General features: G+C 38.7%; 1 protein-coding gene across 5 annotated transcripts in view; it reads right to left on the bottom strand.

Annotated features, from left to right (window-relative positions):
- The window catches only part of ASB15 (ankyrin repeat and SOCS box containing 15), a 33691-nt gene extending 11073 nt beyond the window's left edge, over positions 1–22618 (bottom strand). The window contains exons 1-8 of one of the 5 annotated variants that reach the window (XM_082400080.1): positions 20665–22609; positions 17749–17894; positions 15137–15209; positions 10112–10290; positions 8468–8520; positions 8250–8381; positions 6955–7113; positions 729–974 (exon numbers count right to left, since the gene is read on the bottom strand). In XM_082400080.1, coding sequence (XP_082256206.1) covers positions 729–974; positions 6955–7113; positions 8250–8381; positions 8468–8520; positions 10112–10218 — 697 coding nt within the window. In that variant the 5' untranslated portion in view covers positions 10219–10290; positions 15137–15209; positions 17749–17894; positions 20665–22609. Of the gene's footprint in view, positions 1–728; positions 975–6954; positions 7114–8249; positions 8382–8467; positions 8521–10111; positions 10291–15136; positions 15210–17748; positions 17895–20664 lie in introns of all 5 variants that reach the window. The other 4 variants (XM_082400082.1, XM_082400079.1, XM_082400083.1 and 1 more) reach the window with 4 other exon arrangements.
- Between the last annotated feature and the right edge of the window lie 688 nt (positions 22619–23306).

Below are 23306 nucleotides of genomic sequence, written 5' to 3'. Positions count from 1 at the left end.
TATGTTTGGGAATATTGCTAGGCTATTTAACCGGAGTACAGGATACATATTAGGAGTAGTGAGAGATAAACCTGGAAAAACAATTCAGGATGGTGCAGTGGGGACCTGAGCATGATTCAGTGGGCAGTGTGGAGCCACTGAGGATTTTCTGAATAGTTTATTCTACTGTAGCTGACCTTTAGGGAGAGGAGCTGGGTTGTAGTATACAGTATGGATTCTCAGATGGAGAGGCTGGAAACCAGGAAAATGGTTAGGAACCAATTACACTGGTCCAGGGAAGATGGGAGGATGCAGACGAGAGGGTCTGCCAAGGTGAGAACAGGTGAGAGAGAGGGTTGCTGTAGCACACGGCAAATGACCATATTTGAAACAGAAGGTGATGGGGGAATTAGAGATAAATCTAAGCTCTCAGTCTTGGCTGAGAGAAATTATTAAAAGTGTGAAAGAAGAGGAATTCAATTTAGGAGAAGATGAGTGTGAGACCTTGGTGAGCCATCTATGTGAAAACTGGGAGCAATCAGGGCCAGGCACTCAGATTTGTAGGTCCCCGTGCATAGGGTTCAAGTGAGTTGTGAAATAAGGGTCTATTGATGGGGCTATCGAGGGATGGGACAAAAGCTTGATGCCCAGATACATTCAGGAGAGGAAGAGGAGCCAGTGAGAAGTGGAGAAAAGGAGATCCAAGAGGCAGGAGAAAAGTCAGCAACATGCAATTCCTTTCTACGTACCTTTGTGGATCAGGTGTTCCAACACATCACAGTGACCATACTCGGCCGCAACACCTAACGGGGTGACTCCAAATCTGTCTCTTAGGTGGACATTGCCTCTGTGGTTTAGTAGTAGAGCTATTATATCTTTGCGGCCTTGTTTGGCTGCTTCATGCATTGCTGACCATTGCTTGACACAGGGCTGGTCAAGGCTGGTGTGGTGTTGAAGCAGGACAGACACCATGTCATAGGAGCCCTTTTTTACAGCTTGAAGATGATTTTAGAAAGAATAGTCAATGGTAGGCATATAACATGAATACCTTACATGGCATTAAACTAATTACCTGATTTAATATCAAAAGAGATATTAGTGATTTCTTTTCTTGTATTTTTCATACCCCTTCTATTTCACATACCAAATTCCTATTGTGGAGTGTAAGCATGCAAGATGATACTGCCTTTTCTTTAAGACCCTGACCTGAGGATGGGTAAGAGTTTCATGGAAAACAGGATGCCTATCACTAAGGAAGCTGTGTGTACTCTTTCTAAACTTCTGTTGCTTCATCAACAAAATCAAAATAACATCAACTTTTGTATAAGTTAAATAAATTAATTAATGTATGTGAAATGCTTAGTATATACTAGGAGCTCAATAAATGATAACCATTATTATTACTATAATTTCATCACTTCTAGGATCATGGAGCCACATGTGTAAATAATGTTTATCAAGTTTTTCTCCCTCTAGAAAGAGTTTTTTCCCCACCAAAGCCAGCAGTAAATATTAAATAAACTTCTCTTTCCCATACTCTTATGAGAGGTTAGCAATAGGAATGTTTAGAATCCAGATAGGTCAGTTGTTCTTTTTTATAGGTGAAGTACATGACAGCTAATGCACTACGTTTTCAGAGGTTCACTAAATCAGATGTCTCTCTCCCTCTCTGTTTTTTTCTAATAGCTGAAATTACACTGTTAAAAGTTTTTTCTCCTTCGGATTGTTAATGGATTGTCCCAGTTTAGATAGAAATACTTCTCAAAGATGTAATGCATTTTCCTCTTATCAGTAAAGTAAAATCTTAATAAGAAACAGAGCAGGACGAGTGCTACTCTCTAACACTCATTCATTCGTTCATTCATCCTTTCATGCAGTTAATACGCACTGGCTATATGAAAGGCACTGAGTTAGGCACTGTGGACAACAGGAAAAAGACAGACATAGTTCTCCCTCGTGGAATTTACAGCCTGGGGAAGGCGCCTACACTGTCTTCTTTTTGAAGAGAGACTCAGAGTCTGGGCCTTTGCTGGGAAAGGCAGGAGGACATGTAGGGCCACATAGAACATCCTGGGCAGCTAGGAGGCAGGATCCAGAAAGGCTCTGAGGCCAAGGCAAAGGAAAGGGCTCCAAAAGGCATAAAAGGAGAATGAAGACAAACTTTGCCTATTTCATTTGGAGGCAGGCAAGCCATGAGGCAGTGAGATTTCAGTTTTTCTCCTGCTCACTGTCTGAAGCAGAGTCTGCTGACAAATGCCTTTCTCTGAATCACCCACCTGCCACTGGCAGCTCTAATTACAGTGAATTACCTCATCCTAGCTGGTGCTCTTGCAAAGCAAACATTAATAAGTTAAACAAACTAAGAGATAATGTGTCCTCGTTTATCTTCTTGCTCCTATTCCATTTTTTCTACTTAGAATAAATGCATTAAAATAATGAACCTCTTCCCTCATGATCTGTTTTCCTTTTGTCTGACTCAGGGAACATGTTGATTAGAGATATTAGTCTTTTTTTCAAGAAAATAACAGCATATATAAGCCATATTCAACTTAAAAAATAATTAAAAATTGCTTGCAGTTTAATTTTTGGAACTAAGAATACATTTTATTTCTCATAGAAATAATAATCAAAATCATGGGGAACCCCTCCCAAGCTAACCCATGAAGGCATTCTTAACAAATAATTGGCTAAAATAATGAAAACTAACATGGTACAGAATTTGTGTAATGTAGCTAAGTAAAATACAAATTAAATAATTTATGAAGTAAAAACTATATTTCATATATATGTATCTTTATATGCTTAGAGGAAAGCAAGCCTCCGTTGAAGAGTTAGGGAATTAGAGAATTTTGCATTGGTTATAGGCAGTATTGAACACTTTATAGTTTGCTGGCACTTTTCTTTTTAAAAAAAATTCTGTCATTTTCTTTCTGGATATATGTGTTTTGCTCATATAATTTACTTAATATCGGCAGTGAGTTATCTTCTGACTCATACGACATACCAATAGAGAAGAGATTATGTTTTGCAGTATCTTGACAAGGATTGGAAGATTGAAAGAGGAGATGGAGTAAAGAGGATGTGTATTGATCTGTGAGAAAGAACATGTCTGAAGTAAAATTAACTGAATTGCAAATGACATAATGTTCTCGGAAAATGGAGGGCAGTGGAGCTGAGATGTTGTGCCAGACTGTTCCCTCGGCTTCCTCTGTACCCTGGGACCCACTGGCCAGGATAATCTTGTGGCTATCCTACTGGAGAAAGGCTACACCAGGTTCAGAGGGATGGGTAGAGAGGGAGTCCGGGGGCAAAGAACAGTTAGTAACTATCAGATCATCACAAATCAGATATCTACACTCAGCAAGTAACTGTATAACATGACTGTAATACATCTAAGTACCATAAGTAAGGGCCAGGTGGCTGATGGGGAAGAAGGGCCCTGGAGAGACCAAAAGTGATTTTTTTTTTCCATCTAAGGAGTATTCCATAAGTAAAGACAAAGATAATGGTGGCAGGTTAAGACAAATAAAAATGGCATTGCACATCAAAATTTTTTTAAAAAACAGCACTTTTTTCTCTTATCTCTCCTTTATATGTTAATGGACTGTAAGCAGCCAATTTCAAAGTAGCCCAAAAATTCAAGAAAAAAATGAGAAAGTGCCATGGATGATCCATTTTCCTCTGAACCTAAAAAGACTCGACATAGATTCCACAGTGAACGTCCTGAAGAAGGTAACCCAAGGAGAGTCCCTATTCTCCAGAAATGTGGATGATAGGGACATAAGTGAACACCTCCATAATATTTCCTTCATGAGACTTTGGTTTTATCTTTGATGTTACCATCTGGTTTTTAAAAATATTATTTCCAAATGTTAATTCTATTTTGACTCTGATAACTCAATGATCAAGTTCCTTTCCCGTACTTTAGTTATTGCTAGAGTAGAGAGATCAACAATTGAGACTTTGAAATGCATATAAATAAATACTTAATGCTCTGCTGTGGGCATTAAGCAGTAAAGAAAAATTTAAATGAAACAAAAAGAAAACAAATGAGTGATAATCATGACTTAGTTGTCCCTTAAGAACATGAGTGGATTGAGAATAGCAAGTAGAGAATAATTGTATATTTGCAAAGTGAGATAGTATACAAACTCTGGAAAAGTGTATCTTTTTTGCAGAAATCAAAGACTATAGAAACACCAACAAATACATGCAAATTCTCCATGGTATATGCCTTTACAAAAATAATAGATCACACTAATAGTGGTGAAACAACCAGAGGTGATATTCCATTTAGTATCCCTGCTCAGGAAAAGAGTTCCGTTCATTTATGAAAAGCACCATGTTTCTGTGACATAAAGGCTGGTAACATGTATGCAGAGAAAAATCATCTCTTCCTCAGTACTTGTGTTTCCCCTTTTCCTCGAGCAAGAGAAACTCCCAAGTTTTAGCTGTTCATACTCTATCCAGGTAGACACTAAATATCCCGGCTTCCCTGGCACCTAAGTGTGGCTATGTGACAAAATCTGAACAACATGGTATGAACAGAAATGCTGTGTACAATGTCTAGGTCATCTTCTTAGAGGCCAACATGCTTTCCCGAGGCTGCCTCTTTCCTCCCCCCTGCTGGCTGGAAAATGTAACATCTGAAAGTCTTGTGTAAAGGAGGCATAGCCCCCCTGCCAACCCTAGGCCACTCACTTCTGAAATGTTGTTGAGAGAGGAATGAACTTCTTTCTTTTAAAGTCATTGCTGTTCGTTTGTGTTGTGTGTCTGTGTTTGTTTGTTTGTTTTGTTATGGAAGCTTTACCTCTACCCTAACTATAATAATTACTTTGTCCAATTTAATCTGAATTTGGGAAGGCTGAAAGCTCTGACACAGGGCAAGAGTAAGTAAGGAATCAGATCAGAACGCGCCCACGCTGTGGTGACACTGTTCATTTAACAATTTTGTCCAGGGGCGAAGGCTTGCCTGGGAGATTTTCCCTCCCCTGTCCGCTGACGATCCCCTTTACATCCCCCCGAGTCACAACTCAAGAGCAACTTTCTCTCTGGAAGCTTCACAGATTCACTGCTTTCTTATTTCCCCAATTTACTTTGAATATACACCTTTGTTATAGCATGTATTAACACTAATATTGTATTTCAATCATATCTAGACTCTCCTACTAGACTCTTTGAGAGGAAGACGATCATAACATTCGTCTTTCTATCCATGCTGTCCAGCACATGCTGGCTTACTGTGACTTTTCAGTAAACATTGGTTGCACTGATGTTGTTGAATTAGTGTTGTCAAATGTAAATACTTTACTGATGTTCAACTTGTCTAAGTTTTCTGTTACTGATATTCGAGTTGTTACTGATATTCAGGTTGTTTAAAAAATTTTAGTGATTTTTAGTGTGGACAGGAGCTGTGGTATTGTTTTCTCGCTGTGCCCACAGCTCGTGATGCTTTATTTGCTTCCTCTGTGACTGCTGGTGCACAATCTCAAGGCTTCTCCCTCTCCTCCTGCCACGCCTACACTATTTCATAACGTCTCTCTTCTCCTGAGCGTCTACCATGTGGCAAGAGTTTTACATATTTATATTTTTCTCTAATTTTTTATAACAATTCTGCATGGTGGTGTTGTATTTTCATTTTATACTGGAGGAAACTGCGGTCCATGACTACAATCTCACAGCTAGAATTAACATTCACATAACAATACTGTATTGTATATTTGAAAGTTGCTAAGAGAGTAGATCTTAAAAGTTCTTGGGGTTTCCCTGGTGGCACAGTGGTTAAGAATTCACCTGCCAACGCGAGGGACACGGGTTCGAGCCCTGGTCCCAGAAGATCCCACATGTCACGGAGCAACTAAGCCCGTGCACCACAACTATTGAGCCTGTGCTCTAGAGCCCACGAGCCACAACTGAGCCTGAGCACCACAACTACTGAAGCCCGCGAGCCTAGAGCCCGTGCTCCACAGCAAGAAAAGCCACGGCAATAAGAAGCCCACGCACTGCAACGAAGAGTAACCCCCGCTCGCTGCAACTACAGAAAGCCCGTGAGCAACAACGAAGACCCAACGCAGCCAAAAATAAAATAAATAAAATAAATAAATTAAAAAAGAAAAAGTTCTCAACACAAGAAAAAACAATGTGTAACTGTGAAGTGATGTATGTTAACTAAGCTTTTTGTAGTAATCATTTCATGATATAGACATATATCAAATCATGTTGTATACCTTAAACTAATACCATGTTATATGTCAATTATATCTCAATAAAATGGGAGGGAAAATAAATCCAAGGATCTCAGGTGCCAAAGCCGAAACTCTTACTCCACACCTATGTCCCTAAGAGAAGGAAAGGTTATCTTTGGTCATTTGTAGTTAATCTCATCTCTCTCTGCTTCTACAAACAGACCTGCTAATTCTTATCTGTCAACAAGCAGCACACAAGCCTGAGAAGAAGGTGATAGATAATCGACACCTTCAGGCTTACAATCATTCCTGTGTTGTGTCACAGCGGCAACCTCCTAGTGGTGCCCAGTGCTGAAACTGTGTGCTCAGAATCTGCTGGATCTCCTGCCTTTCAGTTCTTCTTCCTTGTCCTGCTGTGGACCTGACGTCTCTCTTTGGAATTCCCTTTCTGCTTCTTTATTCAGGCTACAGATCACACACGCAACTTCCTTATAGTTGGACACCAGTTAGAGAATATTCCTTTAGAATTGCCACTCCTGGCCTCATAAAACTCCTCATTTGGGTCCCTCCTGATTAATTGTTGCTGAAAGAGCTTTCACATTTGACCTCTTTGTGAGATAGAAAAACAAAATCATAGGACAGGTGAGATGGGGGTTAGGGGAAGACCTCAGGGAATGGAAGGAGATGAGGTCACAACTTTAGCCAATCAATACACAGTGGTTTCCAATAAGTACTCATTAAATATTATTTATCTCAAATTATAAAAGTTCTAAAAAGAAAGGTCATTTACCAAGCAGAAGGGGTGTCTCTCCTTTGTCATTTTTGGTGTTTGGCCACACTCCTTTCTCTAGTAATGTTCTTACATTTTCCACCAGACCAGCTTTGACTGCCAAAGTCAAGGGTGTTTCTCCATCAGAGGTCTTGAACTCCCAGAGCGTCTTATAGGATGCTGAGATATGAAAGCGATGTGTAAAGTTAAAAATCTTTACTTAAAGGATATCATATAGATCAGAATGATGCAATATTATCTACAGTAGATTGAACGAAGTCAACTGATGAAAAAGGGAAGACTAAAAAGAGATATGATTAAAGTCTAGCAAATGCCAGTGAGTAGAAGTAGATGAGCGTGGGCTTGCTAATCAAGTTGACAGCTAGCAAACCAACATCTATGTCTCAAGGTGCCTTTTTTAAAAAATGATAATGGGTTGTGAATTCTCATTTCTTAATAAATTGTAAAATAAATCCCCGATCCTTTGTGTTTTTATTTAAACTGCATCTGAAATTGCTTTTTATCAAATGAAGTCTGTGAATGTGGGAATGAGAAGTATTTGAATGAATGTATCCAGTCAGAATATGTCAGAAAAGAAATACCATGCTTAACATCATCTATTTCTGTCTGTCTGGCTATCTGTCTACCTGTCTAATTATCTGTTTTTAACATTTTTTTAGCTGGCTGGATAGCTGGATAGCTAATTATCCAGTAGCTGTCATTATCTCCTACAGCAGAATCAGGGAGCAACATTGAAGGTTGAAAAGTAGAGCACTTTCAAATTGTTTTATAAGATGCTGAGACGTGACAAATGCTATGTTAGAACATCAGAATTATTATTAATATTTAACCCTAGGTAGGCTTACCACAGTAATTATTAATATTTGCATTATGAAAAAGTTAATGTAATATAAGGATAGATATTGTAAGTACTACTTGTTGTACTAAATAATACTCTTTTGGAAACCACTAACTCAAGAGACAATTCAAGATGAAAATTGAAAACTGACTTCTAAAACCAAAAAGCTTTATATTTAAATAAATTAATTCATGCTGCAGACAAACTTTTAAGTGATGATCACAAACATCTTCCCACCAACCTATGCCATATTTTTAGGAGGATGCAAAGGGTGAGCCCTGACCCCACAAAATGTACTGATCTTTGTACTCAGTTTAAAGCATGAGTACTGCCTTTTCCAAACTGCAAATCATCTGTTATTCTAATTTTTCTTTTTGCTTATTATGTTCATTGGGATTACTCCATAACATCTACATTATGGCTTCAGTTTGGTCAAGGGGATTTTATGTTCTCTTACCATCCAGGACAACCTCAAGTATTTGTCGAATGGGTTGAACAACAGCTTCATGCAATGGAAACCATCCTTTTTCATCAGCTTCATCCAATGCATATTTATATTTCACATAATCCTGGAGCTCAAGAATGCAACCTAAAATAAACCCATGGGCTGATAACAAATCTCTTGGCCAAGTAGAATCTCCAATCCATCCTACTGTAGGCGATACATCCACTTACCTTGCTTTATGGCCTCCACCAGCTTTCTCGTTTGATCACTTAGTGGTACAAATCTACAGAGAAAGAAAAACAAGCTATATTTGTATTCATGGTATACTTCAAGGAACCAAAACATTTATTTAGTTTTTGCACATACTTTTAATAATCAAGAGCTATAAGAAATGCACACAACTAATTTTATCTACTTTAAAAGCATAAATGTCTAAAAGTCAGATACAGAGTGTATTTATGATACATTGGACCTAAGAACATTAGTGAAGATGGAAAAACAGAAGATTATAACATCGTCTCTGAAATTAGTTGTAGGCAATGAAAAAGGGGTAAACAACTGGAGTCAGAGTCAGAAGAGCTGGGTTCAGGTTTTGCGATTTTGTGATCCTGGGGAGGCCAGTAGCCTCTCTGGATGGTGGTTCCTACGTTGGTAAAATGAGGGGATTAAATAGGAACATCTCTAAGGCTTCTCCCAACTTTAAAAACACTATGCTCAATAAAGGTTTGTTGCTTTGAACTTAATAATTGCTAATTAATGATTGCTTACTTGGGAGTGTATGCTCTACACTGCATGTTAGAGTCTTTAAACAACCGATCCACAAGTGAAAAATAGGCTGAGCATCTACCGAACAAACTCCCAATCACTGGCCCAGCAGGTCGTTGTCAACCCTCAAGGAAGTTCTCTGGTGTGTGTGTTTATTCAGAGGCAACAAGGTATTTCATAAGAAATTGATTTAATGCTATTAAAGCAGAAGAATTCACTGGTATTCTAGGACTGTGAATGCCTTCCTGGGAACTCTGAAGTTTTAAAATCTGTTTCAGATGAGGGAAAAATTAACGAGACCAGAAATTTAAATGTAATATGTCCATTTTTTAAAAGCTCAAAAGCAATAATTTCATAGCACCGAACCTTTTCAAAAGCACTTCAAAATTTCAGAATACAGGATTCTAAATACTATAATAGAATGTAAAGGTAAACTAAAATTTGTTTTTGTCAGAAGTATAATGTATGCTATTCAAGACAAAAATTTTACTTTGGCAGTTTTAGACTCTATAACTCTTGCCAGCACAAAACACCAATTTTATGTGAAATTTGTTAACTGCTGTCACTTGAATAGTAGATAATTAAATAGGCTCTGGTTTATATATTACTTTGTCATATATAATAAAATCGCTCAACTCTTTTCCCATTCATTAAACTTACAAGCTAGGTGAGTTAGCATTATTCTTCGTATTTTAAAGGTGCAACATGGAATCCATTTCTTATAAAGGCTGCCTGAGTCAGTAGCAGAACAGATTCTGTATACTTATCTATACGTTAGTCGTATAAACAGTGCTTGCAAATTTGTTCACATTATTTATTGTCCTGTTTGATTCCATAGGAATTTAGGAAATAAGCAATTGTATATAACCAAATTCAACTGGGAATTTCCCATCTAGGTAATCTCCATATTCCACAGGAGACGGGGATTTGTAGAAGATCAAATAGCTAAACCTGTGCACAGTAGCTCTTGTACGGTATTGAATTCCTTGCCAGAAAAGAAAGGGAAGCATTTTCCTGGAGGAGGGCTCAGGAAATGTCATTCATTTCATTTTACAACAAAATGAAGGCCATGAAAAAGTTTTGGTGAGGAGAGTCAATTTGAATGTTACCTTTCAGGATAAAACACAGTCTTGCTGGCTTCAGTGGATTCTTGAATACTGAGCTGTACATCATAACTTGTAAGATAATCTTCATCGGAGTCATCATTAGCATCCATGACTGAATATAATTTTGAAAGAGGCAAATTCTTATTATCAGCAAATGCCACAGAACCGCATATAGAGTTTACCTGAAAGACGCAAAATGAAAAATTAAAATGCATTCACTTTTCCTCATTTAACAAACACAATGCAGTTAATATTTTAATCCATATTGTATATATAACACCCATTCTAACTTTTGAAACCTTAATTACCTGCCCTTTGGGTGTCTACATTTTCTAATTTTTGACTTTCTTTTGAGTAATGACTATAGTTGGGCTTACAAGAATTACTTTTTCCACACTTCTGACTTATACTAATTTGGCCCATGGTTTTTCTCAAGACATTGTTCTACACAGCACATTAGAAGTTCAAAACTCTGAGAAGACAGACAGGGGTAGGAATAAAGAACAGTGAGCCTTTCACATTCTTTACTTTTTCTTTATTCTCTGTCTGTTGTGTGTGGGGTTTTTTTTGCTGATTTAGTCCTTTCTTTACATGCATGGTTTGAGTTGGCTGCCTTGAATTGCAGTTATTTCTGTATTTGTGTTCAACTCCTTCTACCAAAATCTACATTCTTTGAGGTGAAGGGCTCTACCTCACTTATCCCTGCATCTCCTGCAACTCTAGAAGGTGCCTGGCATGAGGAAGCTTCCCGATGAACATCTGTTGAATTAAAGTTGGAGAGAACAGGACATCACAAATGTAGTGACTTAGCCCTGCCCTCGGGAAATTTGATAGAGCAAGTGGAGAAGACACGAAGGAAACTTCAAATAGAAGGAACTGAGAACTTTTAAGCACTGTTCTTCTTGAGAAAATACTGTCTAGTCTCACAATGAAGTGAACAGCTTTCAGAAGTCCAGAACTTTAAAATAAAACAGGAGAGCGTTAACCTGACAAAAACAGCCTTAAGCACTTGGAGGACTTCTTTACTGACCAGTTTAGATGGGTTTGATAGACCACATGGCTCTCTGGGCGCTCTAGGAAATCCACGTTTATGGACTTGTGCTACATGCATTCCTGGCCATGGAAAGATCCTTTCTCACACCTTGACAGAAGGGCATCCTTAATGCAGTTAGGGAGGCTGGAACTGCTAATATAAGGACGGGTGTGGTAAGGACCAGCTTTATTAAGTGAGGCTGAATTGTGGGAACTGTCAAACAATAAGCAGAGTTAAAATGGACTCCTGCTTTTGAAGAAAAGAGTCAAAAACAGAGAGGCTTCTGGACTGACTTACGTCGTTTATTGATGGCTCTTTCAGTTCTCCCTAATCCACTTGTTTCAATCAAATCAGAGCCACCATGAACGGTTGTGCAGGATGCGCGCTACACAAGTGTTCCTGGTTGATGAAATCCAGCCAAATCTCCCCTGCTCGAGCTGTGCACGCTGGCAGGGTGCTTCCCCGAGGAAGCAGCATCTTTTCTTCATCTGCACCAAAGCGCTTATAGCCTGTGGGATTCCTGAACTCAGCTGAGAATTTTTTAACACCAGAAAATTAAACAAAAAGAGGCCGGATTATTTAGTGTTTTGGATAATAAATGAGGAGAGATGGACATGACACCTTTTACCATCCAGTCTTCCAATCTTTTCTCAAAGTGGAAGGGCCTCAGGATTTGGTTACTCTCCTTCAGAAAGAAAGCCATGGTATCTCAGCAACCTCAAAAGTCTGACACGTGCCCTAGGGACCTTATTCACCAAATAGACTCAAGTGGTATTTTTAAAAATCTATTGTTTATCTGTTCATTGTCTACCTTCTCCGAGAACGTAACCCAATAAGAGTAGAGAATTAGTCTACTTTCAGAGCCAAGAGAAGTACCATCTTAAGGTATGTGGACTATAAATGGGTGTTGAATGAATGAATGCATGAATGAGCTAATAAGTGAACCTAACATAATCTAGGTTCTGCTTTATTCTTAGAGTTGACCATTTTCCTCAAGTATGGAATCTTTCTTCCAACTAAACGAATCTGATTGCCCACTCTGTGTCTGGCTTCATTTTTCTCCCATCTGTGCTTTTACATCTTATTCCTCTTCATTCACAAGGCCCTCCCAGCTGTTCCAACTCATGGTCCCCATGGCCTCAAGCCCGGCTCCAGCCATTCCTCCTTTGGAAGGAAGCCCTTGCTGAAATTCTTCAGCTCCTCTCTGGACCTCTTGATCCATGAATATCTCCTCTTATATAGTATTTTTCCAACATCTGGATTTACACTCATTTTGTATTAGCTTTGCAAGTTCTTCACATTTTCATGTTTTGTATTTTCACTTGGACTATTAGTTTTCTGAGGGAAAAAAACCCCCTTACTTTCTTTGTCCTTTATATCTTTTCTCTCTAATTCCACTCCTAATCAACTATAGGAAAGTGCCATTCTCAGTGATCACTGGAAAAAAGTTGTTGACTCATTACTGGTAGACAGGTCCTGAGTCCCTTCCGGAGTATGATTAGATGATGAAGTTAGCAGTGTGGTATCGCCCGTTGCCTTTCTCACTAATGTCACTGTGGAGATGGGGGGATTGCATGGCTCTGGGATTAGTAACGGGATCCAGAGACTTTCGCCTATTTAAGTCACCAGCTTAACTCTAAACCTGTTTGAAATTTGGGCTTCCAGTACGTGAGACACCACAGACTCCTTAGAGAACTGAGTTGCTCTGTGGAAAGTTTTTTTTTTTTTTTTAAATGTCCTTTTAACTACCATCCAGTAGGATGTTATCTAAGACTCTTAACTATTTTGTATCCCTAGCAAAAGCAGGATCTAAATGGTGAGGAAAGTCTTGCTACTACATGGAACATCCCCCATCCAAAATAAACTGTCTCCAACATTTTCCTGAAAGCTTGGGATGAACTGAAGACCTGTGTGCAGGTCCTCTAAGGTGTCAGACAGACAATCAAGGGAGCATCATTGGAACAGAACCAGAGACATCAAGATGCAATGAGAAGGGCAAAAGGAGATATATCTGTCTACTGCCAGCCTTTCTTTAAAGTTATTTAAATAAAGCACCAACCAGGAGTCTGAGGAAAGGCCAAATAATATTTTGACATCATTTAAGACCTATTCACAAAAACCCCACTTCTCAGTCTAGATAATTAATTGACCTTTTCTAGATAATCATTTGTCAATCTTTTTCTGGATAAGCCCATTAGTGAGATTTATGTATTCTCCATAAGTAGCTGATTTACAAAATAATTGGGACTATCATTGGAAAGTTAGCCTTTTCAGTTCAGGCACTGGCTAACCTTGCTTCGAGTCAGGAACACGTTTGATGAAAGCAGTGGATTCTCTCTCTGGAGGGATGCATGCCCACTCAAAATTCTGCATAAAATTTTAGGGAATTCATGGATCCTCTGAAGCCCTTTCATGTACCCCAGGAAAAGAACCACTAAATTAAGGATTTCCAAATGCTAAATGTATTATTCAGATATCAAGAATTTTTAGTTTACTTTCAGATGGGCTGAGTAAAATCCTAGAGTAAGATAGTGGGAAAAGGATTTGGTGATCCTGTAAGTTTTAGAATGACTTTGGTAATAATAAAAATGGTGATTATGATAATAGCCGTAAGTTATTGAGTGCTTGCTCTGTTTCAAGCACCATGCAAAGCACTTTGCATACACTGCCTTGCTTTAAATTCTCCAATTCTACTTTGTAGGTATTAGAGATTTATTGTGCATAAGTGGAAACTTAGGCTTCAAGAGGTTGAGAGACCCACCCAGTGTCACAGAGCTGCTAAGTAGGGTCTGGATAGAGTACGGTAACTTCATTTTTAATGTCTTTCCGAAGCTGCAGGAAAACAGCCCACAGTCTGTTGTACTTAAAAGAAAACATTCTCATCTTGCTCTTAACAGCCAGCTCTTGATGACAATAACTTCCAAAAATAAAAAATAGCTTCCAGGGACACATCAATCTTTATCGTCAGCTCTGTGCAATAAAGATGTGTGTTGCTTAGGGTGGTCTGAGGTATCGTAAGCTTGCTTTTATTCCATACTTTTTGTCTTGGAATCTAAACATTACTGCCTAAAAAATTGGATCAACATTCCAGTTTGTGCCTGACTGAAGTGGCCAAGGGGTTGGGACGATGTTGCAGGTATGATGCAGGGGTGAACATGGGTACATGGTGCCTCTCGGCACTGAATTCTCTAAACTCCCCTCAATCCACAATCCAGGCTGCCACAATACTGTTGATAAGCTTGTGAGGCCCCTCAGACTTCCCCTTGAAACCTGGGAGCTCCTAAAGCATGGGACCAATGTCCTCCTTCTCCCTGGACCAGGGCCAGTATAACTTTGTTCCCGGTGAATTGCTTGGTTGGCTTGCTTCCAATTACATCCAAGTTTGTTTACATCGCTCACTCACATGCTCTGTCTTAGACATAAAAAATTGAAACCATCTCTGTGGGTTCTAAACGGGGCTGGTCTCAAGGGTTGCCTGTTTACATCACTCACTCACATGCTCTGTCTTAGGCATAAAAAATTGAAATCATCTCTGCGGGTTCTAAACGGGGCTGGTCTTAAGAGTTCCCGGAGTGGGCAGGTGCTTCCATGATGCAAGGAAGGACTTTGTGTTCATAAATATCACCCTACCTCAGCACCTGTCACATCAGTGTAATTCTGTTACATCAGTGAGAGAGTCTGTCCTTTGGGGCTTATTGTTCCATTTTCCAGTGTCCCTTTTAAAATGCCAGTAACACCATACTGGCCCCCCATGTAGGACCAGGATCTCTTGGAATATTTGCCGAGGGTGGCATGGGGTGGGGAAGATGGTAGAGGGTCTAAGACTGAATCTAGTGGAAGGTGACAGGAGGGGATAAGAAAAGGGCAATACAGTAAAATTTGGTGTTCTTTATACAGGGCCAGCCCCAAAATAAACACTCTGAGGTTCTGAAAGAGGTGCAGGTTCTGCTGTGTGGAACTGGGGATGCTGATATTCTGAGGAAATTTTCTTTTACCTTGAAAGTGCAATGGTTCTGGAGCGAGGAGCTTATCTATTAGAAGTCCCAGAGAAAATCATCAGGATTTGTCCTATGAGAGGAGTAGCTTTAGTTAAAAGGCATTTTCACATTTTGGTTTTATTAGAAAAAGACAGTTTTCATATACAAAACAATATTCATTCTCATTTTTCTTCGTTTTGACCTTCATCTGTGTAATACTGAAGACATATGGAAATCAAAATAAATAAAATGTTGTTACAACTTTGTTTTTTATTTGGTGGCTACACACTTTTGCTTTTTCAGAATCCTGTAGCACAAAGTGGCAAATCAGATAAATGGCTTTATCAGGCTGATTTCAGCAACTATTCCCCAAGAGATTTCAGAGGGACATAAAACTGTCAGAATTGGGTTCCAACGCACAGACAAAGGTAACTTCTATTCACAAGTAATAAGTTACAGCAATTCCCTCTTCGTGGTATTTGCCTTTTCTATTAGAGAGAAATCCTGTGAATGACAAGGAGAACTAGACCAGTTGAAATAGCAGATTCCTTAACAGCACAACTAGTTCTGATAAACCACACACACACACACACACAATGTTAGTCCAGAAAATGAATGCTACTTTTATGTTGCCTCAAAAAGATACAACTCAACATTTTAGAAAGGATATAAAAAGGTGAAGTGAACATATTGTTCTCTAGACACTAAGTATGATATCTGGTATGTAATAAGAATTCACTATGTATTTGCTGAATAAATAAATAATTGAATGATCAAATATATTCTACTCTTAAAATTAGCAAAAGAATAGATTAACCTTGTGTTTTTCCTCCACGTCATATGTATGTTTTTGCCAAGTTCACATCCAATTTTGGGGCTGCACTAACTGAGGCTTAATTTCTAAGTAAAAACATTAGTGATAAAACCTGTCATACTGGGCTTCCCTGGTGGCGCAGTTGTTGAGAATCTGCCTGCTAATGCAGGGGACATGGGTTCGAGCCCTGGTCTGGGAAGATCCCACATGCCACGGAGCAGCTAGGCCCGTAAGTCACAACTACTGAGCCTGTGCGTCTGGAGCCTGTGCTCCGCAACAGGAGAGGCCGCGATAGTGAGAGACCCGCGCACCGCGATGAAGAGTGGCCCCTGCTTTCCGCAACTAGAGAAAGCCCTCACGGAAACGAAGACCCAACACAGCCAAAAATAAATAAATTAATTAATTAAAAAAAAAAAAACCTGTCATACTAGTTTTGCTTATCTCTAGTTTCATATTACAAAATTAGACATTTTTACTCCCTCCAATTGATTTCCAAGGCAATTTCAATTGTGACAGAGATGGCTGAAGACGTATGCTAGTTTTTGAAAATGACACTCACATAGAATAGGAAGGAGCTTTAGGTTCACAACTATGTGGATTTCTAGGGGAATATAAACAAGAGAATGGAAAAGAATAGAGCAGACATGGCCCATGAAAAGACAAATTATTCACAGACATGACCTTATCACAAGCTGGTATGATGACATGATTCTTTTAAAGACTTATCCTTTTGTCTGTAATTCTAAATGTAGAAATCTATCATATAGAAATTCAGAGATGTGGAAAAAGATTTGTATGTGAAAATGTTCACCTCTGTCATATGTAAACTGCCAAAACATTAGAAACACTATCTAATGTCCAACAAGAGGGAATTTGTAGAAGATATTATTGTGCACCCAAGCTATGGATAACTATATAGTTATTGAAATTCATATCCTTGAAGAATATTTAATGCCATAGATAAGTGTCATATACGAGAATGAGGTTCATTTAATCAGATATGACCAGACACTTTGAGGGAACTAAGATTGATTTTATAGAGCCAAAGCTTACAAAGTCTTCCAGAAAACTGGCCTGGTATCTGGTTCACAGGCTGAGCCTTACAGGTGGTGAGATAGGTCACCTCCTGGCAGGCCAAACCTTGGTGACATTGAGAAGAGAGGAAAGTACCCACATTTATAGTAAAGCAGGTGAACCCTGGTGGAGAGAGTGTCTTGGCTTGGGGAGGAGCAGAAATATGAAAGACTGATCTGTTTACCTGATCCAAGCAAAGGCTTCCTTACCTAAGTTATTGTGTCTGTCTGCATGAGACCAAATTTAGTTTCCACTAATTAGTGAGTGGCAGCTCCGAGGAAGACGAATCCCATTATAGATTATAAAATAGCTGCCTTTTATTTACACAGTTGAATTGTAGGGTGAGTAAAAAAGTTCTGACTACATTAATTAGCTACAACAAAAATTAAATATCTCTAGACCTTAATAAAAAGTATTGTTCATATACATATGCTTATGTGTATTTGTACATGTATACATTTACAAATACATATAGAGATATACATATATTCTCCCTCTAAAAATATTTGTTCCTGAAATATTTGTTTCATCTGAACAGGGCAGACATTCCTGTTTGGCGCTTGTCAAATCTTTTTCCATTAAAAACTCAATAATGAGCCATTGCATTTCTTCATACATTATTCTGAGATTATATACAGGCCACTGATTTTTTTCTGCTGGAGGCAGTAGTTGAATTTGCCCTCCCAGCTTAGCTGCCTTATTAGCTGTGTCTGACGTGTTGCAAGTAGTCAACAAACATTACCTGTTATTATTCTGTGACTGAGCCCCTCTGGAACGAGGAAGTAGAAGTCTAGGGATTGTCTGGTGGTTTTAGCTCTAGTCCTCACTCTTGAACAGGTATGCTGACACACTCCTTATTTCCTTCTCCTTCCTTTTCTCTAGAATCACCTGATTTCAGAGTTGAAGAGCATTAGGTAGCGCCACTTGTAAATTCCATTTCCAAGATGCCCAACAAGTAATTATCCAGCCTCAGCTTGAACAGCAAAGTGACAGGAAGTTTACTATATCCCACACAGCCCTTCATCTATGGCCAGCTTTAACAATTAGGAAGTACATTTAAGTTGAATCCATCTCCTCGAATAAGTGTTCTATAATCCTAGTTCTATTCCTCAGGACCACGTTGAGAAAACGTGCTCCTCTGCCACACGAGAGCCCTTTAAACATGTCTCAGGAAGGCTGTCAGGTCTCCACTGAGGCTTCTCCACCCAGACCTGGATGACCGTTCTTCCTATGATGTGGGTTCACCTTCCTCCACCATGTTGATTGCTTTCTTGTAAACACACTCGTTTATCCATCTCTTTCTAAAAGTGACTCTGGACCATGGGCTCTGATGGCAGTACGACAGCTGTAGTCAGACCAACACAACAGTAAGCAGGTGTGACCGCCTCCCTTTTGCTAGACACTGAAGATCTGCTCATTTAGCCCAAGTTCAGACGAATTTGGGGCTATTATATTACAGACTTGATTTGGACCTCTGTTGCCCTAAATTCTACAAGTCATATTTCCCCCTCACATTATTGCTGTACAATTCTGTGTAGGACTCTTTATTTAATCCTATTGTGTTTCTTTCTTTCTTTTAGATTTGACCTTTATTTCAGTCTGCTAAGAGATAATGCATTTTCTATCCCTCCAAATATTGTTCTATTTGCATGTCTTCTATATGTCTACCTGCTCCATTTATAATGCAAATGTTGAACAGAAATTGGCGCAGGACAGAGGCCTTCAGGTTGATATTGATCTATTATTTAGCACCCTTCAAGAAAAGCTGTTTATCCAGTTACAAATCCTCCCAAAGACACCACCATCTACTATTAATGTCTCCTTTATGATAACAAGACCGTCGTCAAGAGATACTGTCAAATATCTTGTTGAAATACAGATGCATAGTATCTACTACATTCCTCTTCTCTACTAAGTCAAAAAGACAAAGGAGGAGCGTTGACTCACCAGTTCTCAGTAATTATTATTATTTTTCCTGAGGATTTTCAGACCATCCTATTCGTTCATTCAAAAATATGTATTCAGTGTCAGCTATATTCCAGGCACATTGCTAGACACAAGGCAATAGGATCCATGCACCAAGGAGTTTACTGCCTTTAAATAATGCATTCTACACTTTTCCCCAGAAACAACACCAATAACTCCCCTGCCTTCAAAGGTTTAGCAGAGAGCCAAGCACACAGCAGGTCCTCAATAAATATTTGTCTTATTGAATTTAATACTTATTATAAGCAATATCTATTAAGTGCCTACCTGTGACATGCATTAAGCTAAGTACGTTAAATATTTTATGTCATGTAATTTCTGTGACACACTTCCCCCCCATTTTACAGATGAGGAAACTGAGGAACACAATGGTTAGGTAATTTGTCCAAGCCTGTACATCTAGTGAGTGGCAGAGATGTAGATACAAACCCAATCATTTGACATTAGAGGTCACACAGCTTGACCGCTGTACTGTAACTCATGACTCAGCTACTCTGACGGAATTAATACAAAAGGGTCTCATTTCATAATCCAAATATTCATAAGCCTCAGAAAAAAGTTTTTAAAAGAGTTTAAGGGCTTCCCTGGTGGAGCAGTGGTTGAGAATCTGCCTGCCAATGCAGGGGACATGGGTTCGAGCCCTGGTCTGGGAGAATCCCACATTCCGCGGAGCAACTGGGCCCGTGAGCCACAATTACTGAGCCTGCGCATCTGGAGCCGGTGCTCCGCAACAAGAGAGGCCGCGATAATGAGAGGCCCGCGCACCGCGATGAAGAGTGGCCCCCGCTTGCCACAACTAGAGAAAGCCCTTGCACAGAAACGAAGACCCAACACAGCAATAAATAAATAAATTTTTTTAAAAAAGAGTTTAAGCAAATAACTAGCAAACCTATCAAACAACTCTAGTGAAAATATAAATATTTTAGGTAGATTTTCATTTCAAAACAAGGTATTCCGATAAAAACAACAAAGTGTAGAATTATGATATTTTATGACAATAATAATGTTCTCAGCACAAAGCAGTGTTAGGACTTCCTCGTCCACATTACTGCTATTTCATAGAAATCATTTCATTTTAGATGTAGAATGTTCCTTAGAAGTTATCTATTCATTTAAGAGCCAGATGGGTGATGGTCTCAAATAAATTCTAAGGACTTTCCAACCTCAAGACTCTATGATTTAATTTCCAGAAGCGAATTTCCAATTCTACTGAGATCCTTTTTTTTACATCTGACCGAAAAGCATTTAAAGGAATTTTTTTGATCTGAATATTAAGCATCCATCTTTTGTTATAAGTGATTTAAAAACACCTTGATAAAAATTTATTCACAAAAATCATTTAATTTTTTTCTCAGAAACCAGGGCTAGCTAAGACATTCCATAGTGTCTATGCTGACACTTTCTATGAGCATATTCATTCTTGATCTGTTTTTCTCATGATACTATTTTTTATTAAGCTTAATAACTATGCAATTGAGTTAATATTCTGTAAGCGAATGAAACAACTCTGGCTTTATTCTGTAATTAAAAAGGCCCTAGACAGGTGATCAATGGTAAAGAAAGTAATGAGAAGCTATCACAATACGTGTTTCCATCTCTTCAAAATATTCCCAATACTAGACTACTGAAGCTAGTTGGTGAGGAACAGATAAAATATTTCATAATCTCTCACCTTTTGGAATTATCATCTTGTCATTCTTATCCAGGACCTTGCCTTTCTAAATCAGAGGAAGTGTCTTGGAGCCAATGTGTTCCTCTGTGTATCTAAAATTAAGTACCCAGTTGGTGGCTAAATTAAGATCTGACCTTGTACAACTGAAATATGAACGATTCCTGGCACATAGTAAAGTGAGATTTCTCTGGACCCTCATCACAAGAAACACATGGCCACAGAGGTGTAATAAGATTATCTGGGTCCTGATTGGTTCAAAGAGCTCTCATGAAAACAAATGATCTGCCAACCCAGCTGCTATGAGGGTCCTTGCTGAAGGAACAAAGCAAAACCACTTAAGTAGAATTTAAAAATATTTTAAAATCAGTTGTTCAAGAGACAAATCTGTGAGTCTGCATCTGCAGATCCAAATCCACTTTTAGTCAGTTTTAACTCACACTCTTTCTCATTCTTCGTCTTTTAGACTCATGTCAAATCTCATTAAATATGATCTTCTTGTTGTAGGAATTTACTGTTTTTCATTTGATTTGCATGTCATACCTGCCAGTCTGATACACAGATGGGGATATGACATTCAGTGATATCTAATCTGATCAAGACTTTTTAGGTCAAGTTATAAAACATAGAGTCTAAAGTGAGCAGCAGAGGTAAAGCAAGCAGAAAATTAGTATTTTAATTGGGAAGGGTTGTTTGTTTTCTTTTAAAAAATAAAGTTTAGTGTCTTACTGATTTTCTAATGAAAATAATCTGCCTTAAATTTGTTTTGACATGGGTATCCCTGGATTAACTCGGCCACTGTCAGCATTCACAAAGCCATCTGGCTTCCATCCCCACAGCTCCATTAAAATAACTCTTCTCAAGGGTCTCACTGACCTCCTAGTGTTTAAGGTTGATGGCCACTTTCCATTTCTTATTTTTCAGGCCCTCTGTTGGATTTGCTGCCATTGATCCCTCCCTTTTTTTCCTGGAACTCTCTACTCCCTAGGCTTCGTGGAGTACTATATGCTTTTATTTTTCTTCTTATCTCTCTGATTCATTCTCTGTACTTAGTGTTAATGAATAAACACGTGGATTGTAGTGAATTTACCAGTTTTATTTCAAAATGTGGAAACCATAAATGTGAATTCAGAGGTTCTACCTCCTTTTTGTGATAAAAGAGGCTGTATTTCTGTCATCCGTGGAGCAAACCCCAAGAAATATTTTGTATTTATACCACCATTAACTGTGTCTTGAAATAGTTAAGGTTGAAGGCTAGAACATTGTGCACATTTTATAATTATTAATCTGATTTGGAATTTTTCAACAAAGAATTCTTATAAAAAGCAAGCAACATTGTGAAACTAATTTTTATAGCTTTGTAACTTATAATATTAAAAATTCGTATGAAGGTTTAGAGTATAATTCAATTTATGAAAAAAATCTATACCCGACATTTGAAAATGTAGTTTGGTACATTTCAGGGACATTTCTGCTCTTATGTGAATAAATTTATGCCTGTTTTATCCATTTATATAATAGTTATTATAGATCTACTTATATCGTACAATATTTAAAATAATAGAAAGAACAAAAAAGAGAAACGGTGTGGTAAATAAATGAAAATATGCTACTGATGACATAGACCTATGAGCAAGTCTTGCCTCACCACTTACTTTCTCTGTCACCTTAGATTTGCTATTTAAAATCTCTGAGACTCAGTTTATTCATCTGTAATATGGGAGTAATAATAATCATAACCGTAATAAAAATAATAATAATACAATGACCATGGCACTCACCATTTTAATGAGATCTATTCCTCAAGTAGCTAATCATCTATACACACACAGTAAAGCAGGCTTTGAGTAATTCAAACATTTAAGAGAATGACCTATTCATAATGCTAATAATCACTTCCACATTTGCCTGTTTTGGAAATTGGCTTTTCCTGCTGGTTTTCTCAAATGGAAACAAAGTGAATTGGATTTTTGAACAGTGTCCCCGTGGTTTACGGGTGAGGGTGAGTTTCAGTGAGGATGTGATCAAGCAGTGAACAACTACTGAATATTACCGCTGTTCTGAGGAAGGTACATGTAACATTACCGACATCCAAATAGGTGTCCCTTTTATATATATATAGCAAGAAGTGCATGTCCTGTGTCAAGGTGATAATCTTAGCAGCTGATACGAGGAGCCTGAGGTAGAAGTGGTTGCAGCACAGTGTTAAAGGGACTGTCCCTGGAACCACCCACTGTTATTTTGGGAACAGGAGACTTGGCGGCACTGTACGTGAACCTCCAGGGAGCCATGTGGCTTCCCAGTCTTCACATTTAAGGCACCCACTGCCACCACGCTTCTCACCTGCCCACAGGTACTCTGTGTTCCTGAAAACAGGTGTGGGGCTTGCAGGCCTTTGACTGAGAATTTAAAATACAGCTCTTGTTACCATGAGCCGTACTATCCCATCCCCCCCACAAAGCCATTTGGCACCCCATATTCCCTTCTGATACAGCCCATTCTCCGTAAAAGCCTCATCAGACTGCGGCTTTATCTTGCCTCTTGGGCAAAACGGTGTCATTCACACATCTTGGAGAACCCTACTTTGTTCTGCCCTGTTATTTTGTAGTTTAGGGAGCAGTACTGTGTATGTTTCACTTGGCTTC

This window comes from Balaenoptera borealis (assembly GCF_965194805.1).
Source record: "Balaenoptera borealis genome assembly, chromosome: 7".
Lineage (NCBI taxonomy): Eukaryota > Metazoa > Chordata > Mammalia > Artiodactyla > Balaenopteridae > Balaenoptera > Balaenoptera borealis.
The sequence above is the reverse complement of the archived record's forward strand: the minus strand, read 5'-3'. Positions and strand labels throughout refer to the sequence as shown.